The sequence below is a fragment of the Notolepis coatsorum genome, assembly GCF_963971535.1.
Source record: "Notolepis coatsorum genome assembly, chromosome: 10".
NCBI classification, from domain to species: Eukaryota; Metazoa; Chordata; class Actinopteri; order Aulopiformes; family Paralepididae; genus Notolepis; species Notolepis coatsorum.
The window spans coordinates 3,552,024-3,574,523 of NC_140174.1; the positions used below are offsets into that span (position 1 = coordinate 3,552,024).

Below are 22,500 nucleotides of genomic sequence, written 5' to 3' on the forward strand. Positions count from 1 at the left end.
GTGTGTGACGATGACAGCGGAGCCAGAACAGAACTGCGTCTGCATTTGATCTCGTCTTGTCGATGTAAAATTAATTAGGTATATTGTTATGTAATAAGCGAGGCGCCTCGGTGTTCTAAACTCCGTGTCGGTCAATTATTTTGCGACAATGACCTCCCTTACATATCTCTTGTTGTGGAATTAACACAATATTATGCATATTTTTGACAATAAATAAAATCAGAATTTGTTCTTACTTGCTTGCCTGGGTAAATAAAGGTTATAGAAATGTAAAAAAAAAAAAAAAATCATTTCTTTTTTAAACCGATACCGATATTTTCCGATATCACATTTTAATGCCGATATCGGCTGATAATATCGGACATCTGTCTGCAAGATATTTTCCAAAAGCCAAAAGCAGGGGGCGCCCAAGTGGCGAACCATGTAACGCGCTGCGTCGCGGCACGGCCGACCCGGGTTCGATTCCCCGACCCGGCGTCATTTGCAGAATGTCTTCCCCCCACTCTGTCTCTCTCTCTCTCTCTCTCTCTCTCTCTCTCTCTCTCTCTCTCTCTCTCTCTCTCTCTCTCTCTCTCTACTGGACTGTATTGTATTGGGCATCATTTAAAAAAAAAAAAAAATGTTTATCCTCTCTTTCTCCGATTTGTCTCTGTTTTCTCCCCATCCCAATTTAGTCGTTGTGCCAATTCCCCCCCTCCCCTACCTGTTTGTTGTGCGCATGTTCTCCTACCGGTCGGTACAAGGGAACCCTGAAGTCATCCGCACGCTTCCTCCGACACGCGCGGCGACAGCCAGTGACTCTTTTTTCACCTGGCAGCGAGGGCTCTCATTGGTGAAGTGTAACGCGTGGGAGGTCACGCTGCCTTCCTCAAGTCCTGCCTCCGCTGAGCAAGCGCCCAGACCTGACCTGTAGGCGCCGCTGTCCACAACGCCAGATCACCACCCGTGACTTGCCCTCCCCCTAACCCAGCCAAACGGGTTAGTATAGCGATCAGCCCAAGCCCCAAGCAATGCTGACCCCGGGAGTCGAGACCGCAGCCTCTTGCATTGGTGACGAGCGCAATCTCCGCTACGCCACCCGACCGCCCGTATTGGGCATCCTTAAAAGAAATTGCATTCTGCAAGAAAACAAGTTATTTTGGTTTTCTCAAAAAGTTACATTTTCAAATAGGAGGTTTTGCGTTTCAGCCATCGATATGCAGAATTTAATATTCAAAAGTGTGGGAATTTACTCAATCGGTCAGTAAAGGCAAATGCTCCTCTGTGTGTGTGTGTGTGTGTGTGTGTGTGTGTGTGTGTTCCACGCAGACGACTACACACTTCAGGTCCAGGTCTCCAACCAATACGACAAGACCGAGAAAGCCATGGCGATAAAGGTCCGTCGTCTCTTGACTCGTCTCCTCGTCTCCTCCTCCCCTCCCGTCCCCACCGTCGCCCGGCCTTTCCTTCTGGAAGCCTCTCCACATCCCTCTCCCCTCGGAGTCCTGTACACGTGGCACTTCGGGGACGGCTCCGAGGCGGTCCAAGGGCTCCGCGGCAAAATCGACCACGTCGTACCATCCGCCGGCCTTTACAACATCACGGTGTGCGCCAACAACACGCTGGCCGCCCTGACGGCCTGGATCACGGTGCGGGTTATGGAGGAGGTCACCGGATTAACCTTAAGCCACGACGGACCCAGTGAACTGAATTCCGTCACAGAGTTCAGAGGTCAAGTGGATGCGGGTTCAAGCCTCGTTTGGGATTTTGACTTTGGTGACGGGTCGACCCGAAGAAACCTGTCCGACGGCTCCGTCTCTCACGTCTATACGTCTCCAGGGAATTATACAGTCAGGTTAACGGTCTCGAACTCTGTCAGCCAAACCCACCAGTGTATCAGTGTGGAGGTCTACCGGCTGACCATCAGCGGAGTGCTACCCGCAGAGTGTGTCGTGAGCGGACGAGAGACACAACTCCGTGCCCTGGTGAACGGGAATATATCCACGCTGACTCTCCACTGGAGCTTTGGAGACGAGTCCCCTTCGGCTGTGGTGACGAAGAAGGGAACGCCTTTAGCCAAGCACACGTATTCAAGCCACGGGGCGTTTAATGTAAATCTGACCGCGTCTAGTTCGTTCGGCTTCGCTTCTTATAATTCCGACGTTTGCGTCGAAGCGGCGATAACCGATCTAACCGTGCGGCCGTCGCACGGCGCGGTGGCGGTCGGAGACGAAGTGTGTTTCGGTGCGTTAGTTCACCCCGAGCGGGTCACCGGTTACCAGTTTACGTGGTTCGGCCGTTCCGTGGGTGACGATCCTCTCGCGGGAAATGCAGAGAAGTGTTTTGTCTATAAAGAGGAAGGTGTCAACGAAGTGACAGTAGTGGCGAGCAACAAGGTCAGCAACAAAACGGCCAAGGCCACAGTTGCCGTTCAAAAACCAGTGAGCAAGCTATCGGTAGCGCACGGCGGTCAAAGCGTCACGTTGACCGCCAAGACGACGACTCCATTTTGGGTCGACAGTTTCACCGGGACTAATGTCTCCGTGCTGTGGGACTTTGGAGATGGCTCTCCGGTGGAGCGGAGCCAAAATGTCTCCCACGTCTTCACGTCAGCCGGCCAATTCACAGTCACCGTCACAGGGTTTAATGCGGTGAGCCGTGACTCCGTGGCCCTTAAAATGAACGTTTTACTTCCTGTTTCCGACCTGTCACTTCATACAAGCCGGTCATACGCTGTGGTCGGAGAGGAAATTGTTATCACGGCAGTTAGCAGCGCCATTAGTAGTAGCACCAACTATTATTGGTCGGTGGACGGTATGACTACAACCAAACAGGGAACCTATCAGTTTAGATATGTGTTCCCTAAACCGGGAGGGTATCGGGTCAGAGTTATAGCTCAGAACTTGGTGAGTCGGAGAGAGGCGGCCATCTCGATTGAGGTTCTTGAGAGGATAGAGGGTCTTCACATCGAATGCCAGAGCCTGACGGACTTGAAATACATTCCAACCGAAGAGAATGTCCTCTTCGTCGCTTCACTCGTCCTAGGCTCCAACATCACCTACCACTGGTTTGCTGAGCAGAGAGAATCAAGCTTCCAAACGACCGGTGAGGGGGAGCATTTTCAACTCCTCACCAAAACCCCCGGCAACATCGCCGTTCGACTAAGAGCTTCTAACAAGTTGGGTGAGAGCACCAGGCACCTTTCGGTCGTGGCGATAGAGCCCGTGACGGGAGCTAGCATGACAGCAGAGTCGGCCATTTTGACAGTTGGGAAAAGTGTGAATATCTCTATGACCGTGGTCACGGGGTCTGACCTCCAGTATCTTTGGTATGTGAACTCTGACCTCTCACCCCTGCAGACAGACGTGCCCTTTCTGCTCCACACTTTCGAGGCCTCGGGCCCTTGCTCCGTCAAACTCTCGGTGCAGAATGTTCTGAGTGGCGTCACTGTCAGTGAGCAGTTCGTGGTCCAGGAAGAGGTCGGAGTCGAGGTTGAATTTCAAATAGACAGGAAGACACACCCATTTTATATATACACAGGTGCTTCTGTTACACTCCATGGGTTTGTCCAAAAAGGAAGTGACCTGCAATGGGATTGGAAAATTGCCACAAGTGTGGAGCTGGAGCATACTCTTGGCATCGGCACCAACCGGTCCATTGTCTACGATTTTACACACAGTGGGGTCTTCAAAGTCTTTCTAAATGTGTCCAATGGGATAAGTTGGCGGACGGTCTCACACAGAATCACCGTCCAGGACGCTATCAGAGACTTAACTCTTAATATAAGCAAGTCTACCGTCTGTACCGAGGAACGGGTTATTTTTACACCGGTCGTTTCCAAGGGAAGCGACGTAAGGTTCGCTGTGGCATTCGGCGGCGAGGATATTTCAACCCACGACCTGCAGGACTTTGTCGGGGGACATTTTTCCACATCTAGCCTCCCGGCCGGGACCCATTCGGTGACGGTGAAAGCGCGGAACGAGGTCAGCAGTTCCGAGGTGACCTCGACCGTTCGGGTCGTCGAGCGTGTCCGGGGCTTACGACTGGTGAACTGCTGCTCCGCCGCCCTGGAGGCTCTGGAAGAAATCCATTTTCAATCGGAGGTTATTAAAAGCAGCGGACCTCCGGTAAATTACACCTGGACGTTCCACCCGGAGGGTTCCGACGAGCCGTCCGAGGCCACGGGACAGGAAGTGATCTACTCTCCTCCCGGAAGCGGCGTGTTGTCGTTCAGCGTGGTGGCCAGCAACGGCGTCTGTTCCCAGACGCTGAACGAGACCGCTGCGGTGGAGTGGCCGGTTAAGGAGGTCAAGCTCGTTTGTAAATCGACAGAGATATTCACCGGACGCACCGTTACTTTCTCCGCCGACGTGAGTAGTGGCGGTAGTGATCTCAGCTTCCATTGGGACTTTGGGGACAACTCCGCTGACTCCGCGGGAACGACGGACATCAACAACGCAGCCGATCACACGTATCGGCTCGCCGGAGGGTATGACGTCCGGGTCACGGCCTTCAACGACGTCAGCCGAGTCTCTGCGCGGCTACGCGTGGAAGTGAGCGAGCTGCGGTGCTCCCTCCCCGACGCCTCCTTAGTCCAGGGCCAGCCCACCGTCCTCAGGTCCAGACCCGTTTATTTTGAAGCAAGCACGGACGTAAAGGGCTGCTCGGCTTACAAGACCACGTATCTGTGGGAGATATTCAGAGGGTCCGACTGTGGAGACGGTGACCGAGATCTCAAAGGGAATACGGCGCCCCCCCGCGGCATTCGTGACCCGCCGCCAACCCGGAACACTGGCCACGACGCGGGAGCCGAGGATGACGGTCACTTAGTTACCCTGAGCAGTCGGGTGGATGTAACGTCTCCGTTACTCTCCCTCCCAAAGCATGCCCTGGAGGTGGGACAGTTCTGCCTGGTGTTCGCCGTCGCCCTCCAGGGAACTCCACTGCTTGTCCGGCGTAAGACAAGGGTCTCGGTGGTACACTCCCCTCTAGTGGCCACCATCAAGGGGGGTTCACGCAGGCTCTGGCCTGGCTACAGTGACCTCTCCCTGGACGGATCTGAGTCCTGTGATCCTGACGTGAAACCAGGAGCGGAGGACCGGCTGCAGTATCACTGGGACTTCATGGCTGAGGTACTGCTCTTGTGTTTTTATTAATAATAATAATCAAAAATAATAATTGCTTGGATTTATATAGCACCTTTCATGAGAAACCCAAAGGCGCTTTACTAAGCGACAAAAAGACAAATAGAAAATAAGCAGAATAAATATTAATAACAATGACGAATAGAGGCCATATGCCTTTGTGAACAGGTGGGTTTTCAGGGCTGTCAAATGGTTAACCCTTTCACTGCGCAAAATACAGAAGGTTAACCCTTTCACTGCGCACAATACGGAAGGTTAACCCTTTCACTGCGCACAATACAGAAGGTTAACCCTTTCACTGCGCACAATACAGAAGGTTAACCCTTTCACTGTGCACAATACAGAAGGTTAACCCTTTCACTGTGCACAATACAGAAGGTTAACCCTTTCACTGCGACAATACAGAAGGTTCACCCTTTCACTGCGCACAATACAGAAGGTTAACCCTTTCACTGCGCACAATACAGAAGGTTAACCCTTTCACTGCACACAATGCAGAAGGTTAACCCTTTCACTGCGCACAATACAGAAGGTTAACCCTTTCACTGCCACCCGACAAAGGGTTAACCCTTTCACTATCACACTACAGACGATTAACCGTCTGTAGTGTGGTAGTGAAAGGTTAACTTTCTGTAGTGTGGTAGTGAAAGGGTTAAAAGAGTATTTGTTATTGGTGTAATCTGGAGATAATTATGAAGCCCATATACTTGACTTTGATTTGGATCAGCGTCTGAAACACTTTATTTACCACCAAGCGCAAATGAATGCACAGGAATACAGACAGCACAACAAACAATACAATAGAGTAATAGACTATACTGTACATATTATCACTCTCTACATTTAGTACGGTGTACATCGGTGAGTCTGGCATACAGTACGGTTGTGGCAGTGGAAGTAGGTGAAGTGAGTGTCCTGCAGTTTAATGAGTTGTATAAGTTATGTATCACAATAATAGAGTTTTAATAGTTTAATAATTACAGTAACAAGATCAACCATTGGCTCGTTTTGAACTACTATCATCTTCTGTTTGGACTTACAGAATTCCTCTGAGTCTTGGTCTCTAAGCCAGCCTATTGAGACTAACGGCAGTAGACTGAGCGTGCCCCATACTGACCTGGGACCAGGGAGAACCTACCTCTTTACCCTCACTGTCCACAAGACAGGGAGGACACCCGTCTCTACCACACAGTCTGTGAGTATGGCACATCATCTCACCACAAAACACCCATTCAACCCTTAAAAGAACACGCCAACATTTGGGGAGCTTACATGGTCGGTTAGCCTAGGCATTGTCCAACTTACACCTCTCCCGAAGGCTAACCGGTCATGTCCGCTTCCATTCATTGTGCTAAGCTAGGCTAACATGCAGCCAGATAGCTTTCTACTGAACGCACAGAGAGGAAACTGGTGTCTATCTTCTTGTCTCTCTCTGGAGAAGACGGTAAGCTAATGTCCCAAAAGGTATCATGGTAGTATGATGGTGATTTCAGTTTTACCATGGTACCAGCCATTGTATGGATAATTCACCACGGTACTGCCATGGTAATTATGGTAGCATTTCCATCATCAAAAAATATCATGAAATATTATGATTATTTTTCAAGTTTCAAGTTTCTTTAATAGTTGTCATACAGAAGTACAGAATACTTTTGTACAAAATGCTTCTTACTGTTGCGCTCCAGAGACTGTGCATGACAAGATAAGTATGAAATAAAAACATAGTAAAAATTAGAAGTAAAAAAGAGGTCACAGTGTTCAGTTTAGACATATGTACAATGTTCGTAGACGTAGTTACCATACAATATACAATACTGTGCAGTGTACTAATATACAATGCTATATAGTGCAAGGCATAAATGGACGAGGTGCAGTTTAGGTACAATTCACAGTAGGTGTACGAGTTGTAGTGCAAATCCTTTATCAATAAATATAAAGTGTAAGTGTGTTTGTGTGATCTAAAGTGTGGAGAGTGGGTGTTGCAGTGTGTTGTTTGTTTGAGTGAGTGTGTGCGTGTGGGTGTGTGTGCTGTGTGCATTTGATGGTTGTTGCATAGTGATTATTGTTCGTTTAGCGATTATTGTTCGTTTAGCAGCCTGATGGCCTGGGGATAGAAGCTCCTTCTGAGTCTTTCTGTGCTCGCCATAAGACTCCGGTATCGCTTGCCTGACGGCAGCAGTTCAAAGAGGCAGTTGTTCGGGTGGCTCGAGTCCTTAATAATTCTCTTAGCCTTCCCCTTGCACCGCTTGTTGTAAATGTTCTGGAGGGTGGGAAGCCCCCCTCTAATTGTGCGTTCGGCTGAACGTGTCACTCTTTGTAGTCTGCTTCGGTCTTTTGCAGTGCTATTCCCAAACCAGGAGGTGATGTTGCCGGTCAGGATGCTCTCTATTGTACATGAGTAGAAGTTCCTAAGGATCTTCTGACTGACTTGGAACTTCCTTAGGCGCCTGAGGAAGTAGAGGCGTTGTCGTGCCTTCTTCACAACACTGTCAATGTGTGTGGTCCATGTCAAGTCCTCGGATATGTGGGCTCCGAGGTACTTGAAACTGTTCACTCTCTCAACTGGTGCCCCGTCGATGCTGAGGGGGCTGTAGTCCTTGACCCCCGACCTCCTGAAGTCCACAATCATCTCTTTTGTTTTGCTGACGTTCAGGGAGAGGCAGTTCTCCTGACACCACTGTGACAGGTTCTCTACCTCTTCCAGGTAGGCCCTTTCGTCGTTGGCAGAGATCAGGCCCACCACTACTGTGTCATCAGCAAATTTGATGATGGTGTTGTTGTTCCGCTGTGCTACGCAGTCATGTGTGTACAGGGAGTAGAGGAGGGGGCTCAGAACACAGCCCTGGGGGGCCCCTATGTTGAGCGTGATGGATGAGGAGGTGCAGTTGCCCACTGGCACAGGTCATAGTTCAAGCCCAGGTCCCTGAGCTTGGCTATGAGTTTGGAGGGGACTATGGTATTGAATGCTGAGCTGTAGTCGATGAACAGCATTCTCACATAGTTCCCCTGCCTCTTGTCCAGATGTGATGCTGCTGTGTGCAGCACATGGGCTATGGCGTCCTCCGTGGACCTGTTGGGGCGATATGCAAATTGCAGAGGGTCCAGGTTGATGGGGAGGGAGGAACAGATGTAGCCCTTCACTAGCTTCTCAAAGCACTTCATGGCTATGGAGGTGAGGGCTACAGGGCGGTAGTCGTTGAGGCAAGCGGGCGTAGATTTTTTGGGTACAGGGATGATGGTGGACTTCTTCAGACAGGTGGGGATGACGGCCTGTTCCAAGGACAGGTTGAAGATGTCAGTGAATACCGGGGCCAGTTGGTCGGCACAGACTTTTAGGACGCGGCCGGGGATGCCGTCCGGTCCTGCTGCCTTCCTGATATCCACTTTTTTAAAGATCCGTCTCACCTCATGCTCTGTTACCCTGAACACTGAGTCTCCATCAGCAGACCCCCCCCCCCCCATTGCCGTGGTTTGTAGGCTGGTGTTGTTATTCACAGCCTCAAACCTCGCATAGAAGGAGTTGAGATCATTTGCTAAGGAGATGTCACTGTTCAGTTTGAGGGGGGTTCCTTTGTAGTCTGTCATTGTTCTGAGGCCCTGCCACATGCCTTCACGAGGGAAGGTTCATTTTACGATCTATATTGTATGCTTATAAGATAAGATATTCCTTTATTGATCCCCTTTGGGCGTCATAGCAGCATGGGGGAGGGAGGAGGGGGGAGGGGAGGTACAGGTATGGGCAGGGTAATAGTAGAAAGACATATAGGCAATACAATTATAACAAACTAAAAATAAATAAAATAAAAAAAAACAAATAAAATAAATAAAATAAATAAAATAAATAAAATAAATAAAATAAATAAAATAAATAAAATAAATAAAATAAATAAAATAAATAAAATAAATAAAATAAATAAAATAAATAAAATAAATAAAATAAATAAAATAAATAAAATAAATAAAATAAATAAAATAAATAAAATAAATAAAATAAATAAAATAAATAAAATAAATAAAATAAATAAAATAAATAAAATAAATAAAAATAAATAAAAATAAATAAAATAAATAAAATAAATAAAATAAATAAAATAAATAAATAAAATAAATAAAATAAATAAAATAAATAAAATAAATAAAATAAATAAAATAAATAAAATAAATAAAATAAATAAATAAAATAAATAAAATAAATAAAATAAATAAATGATACGAGTGCTTGTGTAACGTGTCTAGGTGTCTGTGCGTGTGGCTCCAGTGCTGCCAGTGACTGTGAGCTGTTCCTCCTGCCATGTCAGCTACACCAACTCCCTGCTTCTCTCTGGACTCTGTGAACAATGTGCTGACGGTCTGCAGGTATCTATCATCTACAGTACAATCACTGCACACACACACACACACACACACACACACACACACACACACACACACACACACACACACACACACACACACATACACACACACACACACACCACACACACACACACACACACACACACACACACACACACACACACACACACACACAGGTATCTATCATCTACCATCACTGCACACACATCCACACACACTCATTTTAACACTCACATTTTAACATTCACTTTAGACACTTTTTAACACTACAGTACACCGTGTTTTTTTTATCCATTGCAAAAAGATTTGCACTGCATCCCTACCTCAATCCCCGTCCCCGGTGACATCACTGGTGGCCACAATCAAACTCATTTACTCTTCAGTAACTGTCAAACTAAATTAATGTGTGCAAAACTTGTCTTTGGATGATGTGTGTGAGATTATGAAGCGAAATAAAATCAGCACAGATGCAGTAGTGCCCCTTTAATAATTAAGGGAATCACCCCCGCCTTCTCCACACAGTACACATGGACTGCAGAGGACCAAACGGGTATGACCCTTGACCTGGACGATGATGTCACCACGTTCACGGGGGGTCGCTCCCCCGACCTGGTGGTTCGAGCGGGTGTCCTGCGGGACGGGCTGAGCTACACCTTCAGCCTCAACGTGACCCAGCCGGGCGGAGGAGAGCCGTGGGGCAGCGCCAGCCTGACCCTCCAGCCCAGCCACCCTCCCCACGGAGGGGTCTGTTCTCTGGGTCCGGAGACAGACATCCGCCTGCTGGAGACAGTGGTCACCTATAACTGCTCAGGTAGGGAACTAATAGTGGTAGGTAGTACTAGGGCTGACCCCGATTAGTCGACTAATCGATCGAAAGGAGCATTTAAAAAAAATGTATCATTCTTTCCAAAAGAAAAGAGGCCTAGAAGCGTGACTAACGCTAATGGCGCGCACACCAGCGAGGCTAACTGCCTAAGAAAACAGGCACAGAGGCACTGAAAGAGGATTTCACCATCTAATGAACACACTAGACTAGACAAATATCAAGATGTATCCATCAGTGGACCAATTGCATGCTTTTGCAGAGGACAAGAAGCCTTCAGTCAACTCCTTCAGACATTAAGCACCCCCCACAGCCCAAATGGAATGATACAAAAAAATATATATATATTTGTGCATTATTTGGGGTAGTCGACTATCTGCAAATTTCGGCCAATCAAAGTCGACTATACAAATCCTTAGTCGAAAGGGGGGGGGGGGGGACGGACGGACGAGATGGGTCAAGTGCAGAGAGACATTTCATCGGCGACTCAGTGCATGTGTGTGTGTGTTCCTGTGTGTCGCCCATCTCACATGTGTGTGTGTGTTCCTGTGTGTCGCCCATCTCACATGTGTGTGTGTGTGTGTTCCTGTGTGTCGCCCATCTCACATGTGTGTGTGTGTTCCTGTGTGTCGCCCATCTCACATGTGTGTGTGTGTTCCTGTGTGTCGCCCATCTCACATGTGTGTGTGTGTTGCTGTGTGTCGCCCATCTCACATGTGTGTGTGTGTTCCCGTGTGTCGCCCATCTCACATGTGTGTAATCTGCATGACAAATAAAGGCTTCTTTCTTCTTCTGTTGTTGTTGTTGTTGTTGTTGTTGTTGTTGTTGTTGTCGTGTCACTCCACAGGTTGGCAGGATGATGACAGTCAGTCTCCTCAGCTGATCTATACCCTCCAGGTGGTACCGTGCCAGCCCAGCGGCCCCACCTGCCCCCTGCTCACTCTTTACAGGTGACTCCTGATTGATACATGAATCAGGCTGTGTGTCACTAAAAGCCTTTTTTTCAAGGCGGACCGCTTTGAAAAGCTAAAATATGCATCACGCCCAGAGTGTTTCCAGAGCGTCTCGCGACTCCCGCGGCTCCGCCCACTTGCTCGATGTTGATTGGTCGGTCGAGAAAAAGTGACATTGATGAGCGGCGCTCCTCTCGAAAAGTTTAACTATTTTCAACTTTAGGCGCTGGCTGGAGCGCTCCGCCCCCAAAAACGCTAGCCGCAGAGAGAGCGCTAAAACGCGAGGCGCGGCGCTGGGAAAAGTAGCGTAGAAATGAACGACAGAAAGGAGCTGACAACTCATAAAAAGCTGGCTGTCGACACGGTAGCCCTCAGGTAGTCAAACGGCCTGGATGTTTAACCCTTTCACTACCACACGACAGAAGGTTAACCCTTTACTATCACACTCCAGACGTTTAACCGTCTGTAGTGTGATAGTAAATGGGTTAACCTTCTGTCGTGTGGTAGTGAAAGGGTTAACCTTCTGTATTGTCGCAGTGAAAGGGTTAACCGTTTGGTAGTGCGGCAGTGAAAGGGTTAACCGTCTAGTGTGATAGTAAAGGGTTAACCTTCTGTCGTGTGGTAGTGAAAGGGTTAACCATCTGTAGTGTCGCAGTGAAAGGGTTAACCGTTTGGTAGTGCGGCAGTGAAAGGGTTAACCGTCTAGTGTGATAGTAAAGGGTTAACCTTCTGTCGTGTGGTAGTGAAAGGGTTAACCTTCTGTATTGTCGCAGTGAAAGGGTTAACCGTTTGGTAGTGCGGCAGTGAAAGGGTTAACCGTCTAGTGTGATAGTAAAGGGTTAACCTTCTGTTGCGTGGTAGTGAAAGGGTTAACCTTCTGTAGTGTCGCCGTGAAAGGGTTAACCGTTTGGTAGTGCAGCAGTGAAAGGGTTAATGGCTGTATTAAATATAAACAAGTTCTGAGCTTGTTTTTGTTACGGTGCTCTTCAAGCTTTCTGGCTAATAAAGTTATAGGTTATTATAAATAATAAAACTATTCTGCCATCTTCGTTTCTCTTCTCAAGAGGCACTCGTTCGACGTTCGGCACCCTGGTTCCGCTGGGTGGTCCCGGGCCAGAGAAGGACCTGTCGGTCATCACAGTGACCCTGCTGGTAGAGGACCACCTGGGGACAAAGGTCATCGCCCTCAACAGGTGAGACGCCAAAGTGTCCTTGAGCAAGGCACTTAACCCCTAGCTGCTCCCGATGAGAAGGTTGCCACCTTGCATGGTTGCCTCTGCCGTCGGTGAGTGAATGTGTGAATGTCAGGCCAGTGTTTTACATTAATTACCTAGGCTGTGGCGGCCCGCCAATTTGTCTAATTTGTCCCGCCACAGTTTTATAATGAACCGAAAATTTTAAGATTTAATAAAAAAATATATATATTCTATTTTTTTTAAATATTAAGTTTGCCAATAGGGATGCATCAGTAGTATTGGCAGTGGTAGTAGTCGTAATAGTAATCCAGTATATATTTTTATTTTCAAAAAAAAATAAACCAGTTCAACACAGGTAACCACTTTTGCTTCATTTCTTTGACGGCTCAAATGTCTGCTCGAGTCTAGTCAATTTTGTGTTCATCATAGATCTAGCCTCTTTATTTTGCTCTCAAAGTGCACCGGATTGATGCATTTAACTTTAAAATGTACACAAAAAAAAGGTCCTAGAGGGTCAGAGGTTCACCCACCACTGTCTCACAAAATCCTGTGGGAAACACTGGAGGCACAAGTTGTAAAGCGCTTTGGATAAAAACGCCATATAAACGCAGTACATTCACCGTGCAATCATCAACAAAAACCTAATTTAAGGTGAACGTCAGAACGTGGCAGTCAAGTTTTGTTTTATTTGTCACGTATAAAGTACATGTAGGCCGACTGTACAGTACATTACAGTGAAATGCTTGGTTGTGTACGAGCCTCCTGAGAATGTGCTTCATACAGTAAAAAAAGTTAAAAGAATAAAGTCCAAACACACTATACAAAATAATATACAATATACAAACAGAAAATTAGGTATGGATGTAGTGCAAATCCTTTTGTAATAAATAGATAAAATATGGTTAATAAAATGTGTTAATAACAGGTGTTTAAAGTTAATGTTAAAGATGAGTGTTTAAAGATGAGTGTGTGCGTGTGTCTGCAGTGAATGTAGACGGATGGGCTAGTGTTGCGTAGAGTCATCGAGCGTCCTGATGGCCTGGGGATAGAAGCTCCTTTTGAGTCTCTCCGTGCCGTCTAATAATGTATCCCTGAGGCGTTCGACACGACGTATCACGGTGTTGCTGTGTTTCCCAGAACTCTGTCAGTGGTGCGTCCGGCCGGCGGCGAGGTGGCCATTCAGTGGCTGCGGGACAAGAGCGAAGCGGACCTGTGGGTTCTACTCCAACGTGGCAACCCGCAGGAGCTCATCCCTTACTCCATCGCCCTCACCAGCCAGCTCAACCAGGTAGAGTGGAGCCGCTTATCTCCGTCATCGACACATGTTAAACAGTCATTCAGAACTATTTTATTGCACTGCACTATTTTACTCTTTTTATTATTGTCTATTTTTTTAAACGGCCATAGGATCAAAACCATAAACAAGGTGGCCTGTTGGCGTCTAGTTTTTTACCAACCCATTTACAGTTCCAGTTCCGCGTTCGCGTTCTGCGATCTGATTGGCCACTGACGTTTCTGGTCATGTGACATGTGCGCCCAATCGCGTGACGCCTGTTTCTGCGCCCATTTCCGCCTCTTAACAGCCTGCAAACTACCTAACGCCTAGTTTATCACTGGTTATAAGCTTAGGCGACTCTTTCGAAGTTGGTTAAGGTTAGAGTTTGGAATCAGGGCTGGTGTTCTATCGTCATGCTCTAAGACAAACTCTAACCTTAACCAACTTCGAAAGAGTGCCTAAGCTTAACCGGTGATAGAAACAGGCGTCACACGATTGGCGCAGATGTCACAGAACCAGAAACGTCAGTGGCCAATCAGATCGCAGAACGCGGAACTGAGTTGGTAAAAAACTAAACGCGGCCTGTTGGGATGTTGGATCCTAATGTGAAAAACTGTGATTTTTTTTTAATATGTCTGCACTTTATGTGCTCATTTATTGGTATTTTTTTGCTGCTGTGAAGCACTTTGAGCTGCAATTCTTGTATGAAAGTTGCTAAACAAATAAAGTTTATTATTATTATATTATTATATTATTATCCTACTTTGAGAGCGCCGGGCCTTCATCTTCAAAGCGTGGTTATACTCTCTCTCTTTCTGGAATCACATTAATCACTTATTGGAATCACTTGGCCTTTAACCCCTAATTTCTCACTTGTATGTTGTGTCTGTCCACTATGTTTGTTACTTTTGTTATTCCCCCCCCCTATGTAAAGCGACCTTGGGTCTTTTGAAAGGCGCTATATAAAATTAAGCTATTATTATTATTATTATTATTATTATTATTATTATTATTATTATTATTATTATTATTATTATTATTATTATTATTATTATTATTATTATTATTATTATTATTATTATTATTATTATTATTATTATTATTATCAGAGGAACACGCCGACGTTATGGAAGATGCCCTTATCGTCGTCCCCAGAGTCAGACAGGAAGATAGACAGAGAGGACATTGGTATCCATCTTCTTGTCCGACTCTGGAGAAGACGGTAGGCGCATTTCCCACAATGTTGCCGTGAATTCCTTTAAATACGATACGATATGTATTCATACATAAGGTCAAACAAGCATCATACAGTAGTACGTTGCGGTTATATGAAGAGGAAAACCCAGGATAAGCTTTTGAGAGGAACCCAGCAAAAACAAAACACATAAATACATCTATAACTAAACAAAACAAGACATGTTATATACAGTAGAACAAAACAAGACATATTATATAGAACATAACACAGTACAGACATAGTACAATATACTAGTACAGAGAGGAGTGTAATTTTCTGTAGACAATCATCAGTTATATGAAGACAATAGTTACATTTCTTTTAAAGAGGGAGAAGGGACAAGATATATTTGAAATGACCTTTTCTCTTATTTCCAGTACTTACTTAGGATGAATATCATTTAGTTTTTTATTGCCCTTTGTACACCGCTTTGAGGAGGGCTTTATTTGAGAATTTGAGGATGTTGACAGAATTCGGCTATATCTTGAGCCTTAACTGGCATGGTTTATTATTCACATGGCAGAGCAGTAACACTACAGGTCTTCTCTCACTGAGAGGCTGGGGGAAAGAGAAAGAATGGGAGGAGACATCTATATTTATACTCGCCACCTGGTGGTGTACCTGAGTGGCTCCGCCTAGAGCGCCCTCTAGTGGCAACAGTTATATATGCAGTTAGACAGTTACTGGTGGAAACAGTTATATATACAGTTAGACAGTTACTAACAATCCTACACAGAACCTCTGCCTTCAACAGAGGACATCTTCAGTTTTGCAGGATCTTTGGAGAAAGCATGGCACTTGAGACAAAACACACTATATCCCTATATAATTGTATATGAATTCCTCTTGTTTCTTTGTTCACATACATTGCGTACAGCTCGTGTTATATTACGTTTGATTGTATTTTCTTTTTCTTGTGGCCATCTTGGTCTATATGTCATAATTTGTCAAGTAATTTGTCAAGTATATTATTATATACTTATTGTTTATGTGTCTTGTAAGCCCATATGGGCTGGGCATACACTTGTATGTAAGACACAGAAATAAAAAACATCAAATCAAATCAAATCACTTTTGGAAGCTTCTATCCCCAGGCCATCAGGCTGCTAAACGAACAATAAACACTATGCAACAACCATCAAATGCACACAGCACACACACCCACACGCACACACTCACTTAAACAAACAACACACTGCAGCACCCACTCTCCACACTTTAGATCACACAAACACACTTTATATTTATTGATAAAGGATTTGCACTACAACTCGTACACCTACTGTAAATTGTACCTAAATTGCACCTCATCCCATTTCTGCCTTGCACTATATAGTATTGTATATTAGTACACTGCATAGTATTGTATATTATATGGTAACTCAGTTACGTCTACTCTGCATCGAACATTGTACATATGTCTATACTGAACACTGTGACCTCATTTTTTTTTACTTCTAATTTACATGCTATACTATGTTATTTTTTTTCATACTTATCTTGTCTTGCACAGTCTCTGGAGCGTAACAGTAAGAAGCATTTTGTATAAAAGTATTCTGTACTTCTGTATGACAACTATTAAAGAAACTTGAGCACATGTTCCACTTGCCCCGCACCTCTCCACAGATGGAGTCTGGGGGCAGCGTGAGGGACCTCCGGGCCAGGAGTGAGATCAGAGGGAACGTGACGCGTGCTCTCGCCTCGCTCCCCGTGTCCTCTTTACACGACATCGACCAGATCGTCTCAGCACTGGCCCAGTCCACTGTAAGTGTGAGCGCTGCGGCTGTCTGGGTCACGAGCAGATAACAACCTTTACAGGTGGAAGCCTCAAAATTAGTATTTAAGAAAATAAATCAAGTCTAAAAAAAAAAACAGGACAACACTCAATAAAGAGGTATTATAGAAAAACTGAAATAAGCCAGTATAACGGAGTTCATACAAAGAACTTAAATAACAATAAACCTCCACTAAGGGAGTTTATGTGTAGTAGTGGAAGGAAACAAAAGAGAACTTGAAAAGAGTCATGAAAAGAAAGACACTACAATAAAATGCCCAGCTACTAGAAAATTAAGTACTGAATAAGCCAGTAGCCTAAAACCAGAATGGCTACAGAGAAAGGCAAAATGGCTGCAATTGATTTTCAAATGTAGCCATTCTGACTATCCTGCTTATCTGAAACAGTTGGTGGTCCCCTTTTCTTGCACTTATCGTCTAAGACACTGTACAGTATTTTTGCACAGTTTCTTCATTTTCTAAAGCAATGGCCAAGAAATCTTTCATGTTCAAAGCCCCTTCGGACTGGAACAATCTTCCGGTGAACATTCGATCCATATCTTCATTTTACCTCTTTAAAAACGCTTTATGTTCTAATTTTATGGTCAAGTGTACATGCTTCCGTGGTGGGGCTCCTGCGCTGGTGAGGGGGCGTGGGGCACAGCCGTCCTTTACGCGGGTGTTACGGGTTAGCTAGTTGGCTCTACTCCTATTTTTAGGCAGGGGGGGGCCGATTGGTTGATTTGGGGCGCTTGTTGGGCGGGTTGATTGCTCCTCTTCTCCTGCCAGTCCTGGAGCTCAATATCTATTATATCCTGTATTCTACTAACCCTCTGAATGTTTTGTTGGGCCTTTCTCGCGGCGGCTGCCTGGCGGTGTCATCGCGGGGTTAAGCATATTTGTTTGCCCTGCGGTGGGACCGTCATGTGACTGCCGTGGAGTGAGCCTCTTATGATGGAGATTGAGACATATCCTCTTATCCTCTTATAATGAGACATATCCTCTTACAATGTATTCTCTTACAATGTGTACTTGTTCTGTTGTGTTTTTGTATGTGTCCTTTATTTTTATTTAATTTTTTTGTCGTTGTTGTGTGCCATGTGTTCTGATTCTGAATTACATTGCACAAAATGTGGGACCCTCTCGAAAACGAGATACTGTATCTCAATGTGGTTATCCCAATAAAAGAATTTCAATATAAAGGCAAAATGCTGAATAGGGCAGAGAACAGCGCTACACTTTAATATAACAAAGCCTGAACGGAAGGATAGCCAACACAAAAAAAGAATGAGAAATAATAACAAACTTTTTTAAATAGACTCACTCAGCTACCGTAGGCACAGCTGCAATGAATCAGGTGCAATCAAGCCCACACACCTGGCCTACCTACCAAGGGACAATTACCCACAGAGTCCAGTGATTGACAGCTGTCCATCACAGGAATACGAAACAAAGCAAAAAACATAACAGTAATGGTGCGTTCACGTTAGGTGGGGGAGAAGTCGCCTATTCTCAGTCCTTGCCCCACAATGGTGGAATGAACTACCCACCCCAGTTAGGACAGCCGAAACACGTCCAATCTTTCGCCGTCGACTAAAGACTCACTTCTTCAACCATTATCTGAATTAAAAAAAAAAAAAAAAAAAAAAAAATCAAACCCTGACTAACCTTACTGTCATGCACTTGTCCTAATAAACTAACCTACACTGTAGCACTCAACACTTTGATGAACATTGTTACTCAGCTGATAGAGTTGTGCTCTTCCTGATGGCTTGTCGTACAGAACTTGTAAGTCGCTTTGGATAAAAGCGTCAGCTAAATGACTAAATGTAAATGTAAATGTAAATGGGGAGAAGCGGACGAACCAGATGACATCTCATTGCTACAACTAGGAAGCATTCACGCGTTGAACTCGAGGAAACGCCCACATCCAAGATGGCGATCGTAAATTACTGCTAACCTATTGCTACAAGTCGTTAGCAAGTTACTTTAAAATCAACTATAGACGAACAGCAGCAAGTATAGCTCGTTTTTCATATGAAGAGTACAGCAGTATGATTGTATTATTCTGATTATGTGATCAAAGTGATCATTTTGATTTGTATTTACCTTGTATTGCCGACATCGCCGTCAAGCTTGCTGCCATGATGGTTGATACTTCCGCATTTCGGGACGCGAAGTGGGAGATATCGGGGTCTATAAAAAACTCCCATATGACCTAGTAGGAATTACCACTAGGAGGCTGACGTGAATGGTTTTTCCCAGTCGGAAGCTGGTTCTTCCGCTTCTTCCCACCTAACGTGAACGCACCATTAGTCCACCATTATTTGAAATATATATTGATCAAGTTGTCTGTAACCACTGGAAACAGGCTAACATCGTAGATTACAACTAGAAAACCGTGTTGAAACAAAACAAAAAAATACTATTGACAGCGGTCCCACCCCTTTTGATGAACGTGCTGCGGTCCATAGGTTTAAACACTCCAGAGCTACAGGGAAAGCCCACGGCCTAACAACACAGGCAGCCACCTGCTCATCTCCTGTGCAGCACTGCTATAGGTCCCACTTTTCAATCCATTATCCAGCTGTCCCTCAATCAACAGAGAGTGCAGAACATTTGGAAAACGGTCCACAGTTATCCCAGTGGCCGCACACAGTCACCCCAAATTGCTTAATGACTTCACGCCAGTTGCCTTGACCTCCTCCTTAGTCAATGAAGTGAAGTTTGAAAGACTGGTGAAAAAAGAGCTCCAAAAAACAGAGAATATTCTTGACCAAGTAGAAATACCCAGATAAATCAGTACACTGGGGTAAAAGTAAAAGTCCTCCATTCAAATGTAAGTAAAAGTAAGAGAAGTATTTTTGCAATTGATGTCCTGACATTCAGCACTCTATTCTTGTACGCAATTCTATGTTAGGAAGGTCAGCCTGGGATCACTGCTATTTTTGCAGAGTCTGCGATATTCAGTGCCCCCCCCCCCCCACCCACCTCTCCGTTTGGTGCACCCTATGTAGGCTTCTAGTGTTTTATCATCTTGTATCTATATCTCGCTGCATATTTATTACAGTCTATGACCCTCTGGGGACAAATATGGTTGCAGTTGAAGAATACTCTCCGAGGACAGTGTTGTGTCGACGAGAACCTTTAAGCGATGAACTCTTCCCGGGGTGAAGTGAACCTCTGGGTTTTTGTAATGTCTTCCGCAGGCCGTCCCCAGCGAGGTGGTCTGTGAGGACTGTCACGAGAAGGTCATGGAAAGCGTGGGTAAAATGATCCACGTGATGGAGGAGGAGATGGCTCCCGGCGACGCGACAGCTGTCCATACAGGAAGGAACATCCTCACTGTCATAGGTACTGACTAGGGCCGCCAGTTTATCGCGTTAATTAGATTAATGAATTACACAGCGAATTATCGCGTTATGAAAATTAACACAAAAATTAATAAAAAAAAATAATTTAATTTATTTTAATTTAATTTAATCTCATTCATTCCATAAGAACGTAGAATACACATTTACAGACTTTTTTTATATGGTCCATTTGCATGTTCTTGGTATCTGATTCTAGGGACATCTATGGATCTCAGGGAATGTATTCCCAGTGTCAGAAATAGAAATACTGTGTCTGTTACTATATGATTGAGTCAATTGTAATGAACCAAATGAGAATATCAATAAATTTTTTTGTATCTTTGACTGTGAATAACACCACGCTAAACTTGACCAGACCTGAAAAATCTAAGCAAATGAATAAATGGCAGATGATTAAACAGAAGGTTTTGTAGCTACAGTACTGAATTCTGCCATCCGGACACATGCCATTTGAAATATGATTATAGAATATAGAATATCAGGCCTAAAATGGTTATGCGATTAAAATGCGATTAATTCGATTAATTAATTACAAATCCTGTAATTAATTAGATACTTTTTTCTAATCGCCTGACAGCACTAGTACTGACCCAATCACAAGCTCCGATGTCGGAGGATCACAGGCACCTGACCAATCGTGTCGCGTGATATTATTTGCCAAATTCATGACAATTTTATAGACAGGCCCTTATCGTTTTGCACCATCACTTCGTTTGAGTGATCGTTCTTTCTATAAATAATTGACTATTTCATTTTTATCTTACCTCATTTTATTTTACTACTACTACTTATAGTTATTGAACCACACACACACACACACACACACACACACACACACACGTCACACACACACACACACACACACACACACACACACACACACACACACACACCCCCTGCACTGCACCTCTACATGCACATACACTATACGCAAGACACTTACTGTAAATAATTGACTATTTAATTTGATCTTACCTCATTTTATATTTTATTTTATTTGATCTTACTACTACTACTTATTGTTACTATTCTTGTATTCATTGTTGTTTCTTAATTGTACACTGTTGAGTCCGAGCTCGAAACACACAAAAAAGTAATGACCCGAAATGCCCCTTTATTGTTGTATTTGACAAATAAAGAACTTGAATTTGAACTTGAACCTTCCTCTCCGCCTCCAGGCAACACGTTGGCCGCCGCCTCCGAGTCCGTCGTCCCTTTCGACCCTCGCTCTCGCGACTCGAGCGCCGCCCTGCGATCGGCCGCTTCTAAAACTGCACTGTCGGCACTCGGCCACACGGGGGCCCTCATGCGCTCCCTGGTGCGTTGGCGTGCGCCCGGCGAGGAGCCGCTCTCGCTCTCCGCCCCTCAGATCAGCACCGTCGCTTTCCACGGCGACCCCTCCGAGCTCCTCTGCACGACCGGCGGCGGCGGCGGCGGCGCCTGGAGATCGACGAAATCCCAGGCGGGACCCTCTCCTCCTCCTCCCTCCTCCTCCTCCGGCGACGGTTCAGAACCCCGGTTCTGTCAGTTCCTCATCCCGTCCTCCCTGGGAGCCCGGCTGAAGAGCGAGAGCCCGCAGGTGGTGCAGGTGGTCTTGCGTGTGGACGGAGGAGGGTCGGAGTCCAGCGGCCGAGCTTTGCTGCCGGCGGCCGAGCCCCCGATCTCCACCGGCCTGGCCGCCATGGAGTTCACCACCCCGCAGGGTCGGCCCATCCCCGTCCGCGACCTGGAGCCGCACCAAGCCATACGGGTCACCCTGCCCACCAACAGAAGACGCCCCCCGGCGGGATCGGGTCACGGAGGCGGAGGTGGAGGTGGAGGTGGAGGTGGACACTGGGTCGGGGACGGAAGTGAGGAGGAGGAGGAGGACGGGGAGGCGACGAGGCCGACGGGCGTGAAGGTGGCGCTTCTTCCGGACGACGGACGGTTGAACTTCGCGGTCACGGCTGTGGACGGGCTGGACGCCAACGCCGGACTGTACATCCTCTTCACCTTCAGCCTGGCCCCAGGTATATTAGCGACACGTTGTGCAGAGACGCAGCTGGCAGGACTCTGAGCTCTGCTCTGCTACTGCTACTGTGGTAATCATGCACCATTAACCTGGCAGTGCTGTTAACGAGGCGCTAACGATACTGTGCCCCTTGCAGTAGAGCGGTGGTCACCAACCTTTTTTTAAGCCCAAGATCCCCCTGACCTCGGCCTTGGTGAAGGCAAGATCTACCTGTTGAAGTGTTGAGAGAAAAAGACAAGCCAAGATTGTACTTTAAACTTAATTACTTTTATTTGCCTGTATTCTAATTACATGCAATGCCTTTGGTCCAACATTAAAAAACGTCAAAGTAGAACTGTAATGTGTACTTTCTCAGTCAGTGCTAAGTGCAGTCATCTT

At 45.8% G+C, this 22,500-nt stretch overlaps 1 protein-coding gene across 1 annotated transcript in view; it reads left to right on the plus strand.

The window, feature by feature from the left end:
* The window catches only part of pkd1b (polycystic kidney disease 1b), a gene marked incomplete at its 5' end in the record, with an annotated part of 79,895 nt that overhangs the window by 12,276 nt on the left and 45,119 nt on the right, over positions 1–22,500 (plus strand). Inside the window, 8 exon segments of the mRNA XM_084322312.1 lie at positions 1,309–5,111; positions 10,002–10,290; positions 11,150–11,252; positions 12,320–12,448; positions 13,589–13,739; positions 16,591–16,728; positions 19,947–20,091; positions 21,290–22,120. Of these exon segments, the coding sequence (XP_084178438.1) occupies positions 1,309–5,111; positions 10,002–10,290; positions 11,150–11,252; positions 12,320–12,448; positions 13,589–13,739; positions 16,591–16,728; positions 19,947–20,091; positions 21,290–22,120 (5,589 nt within the window).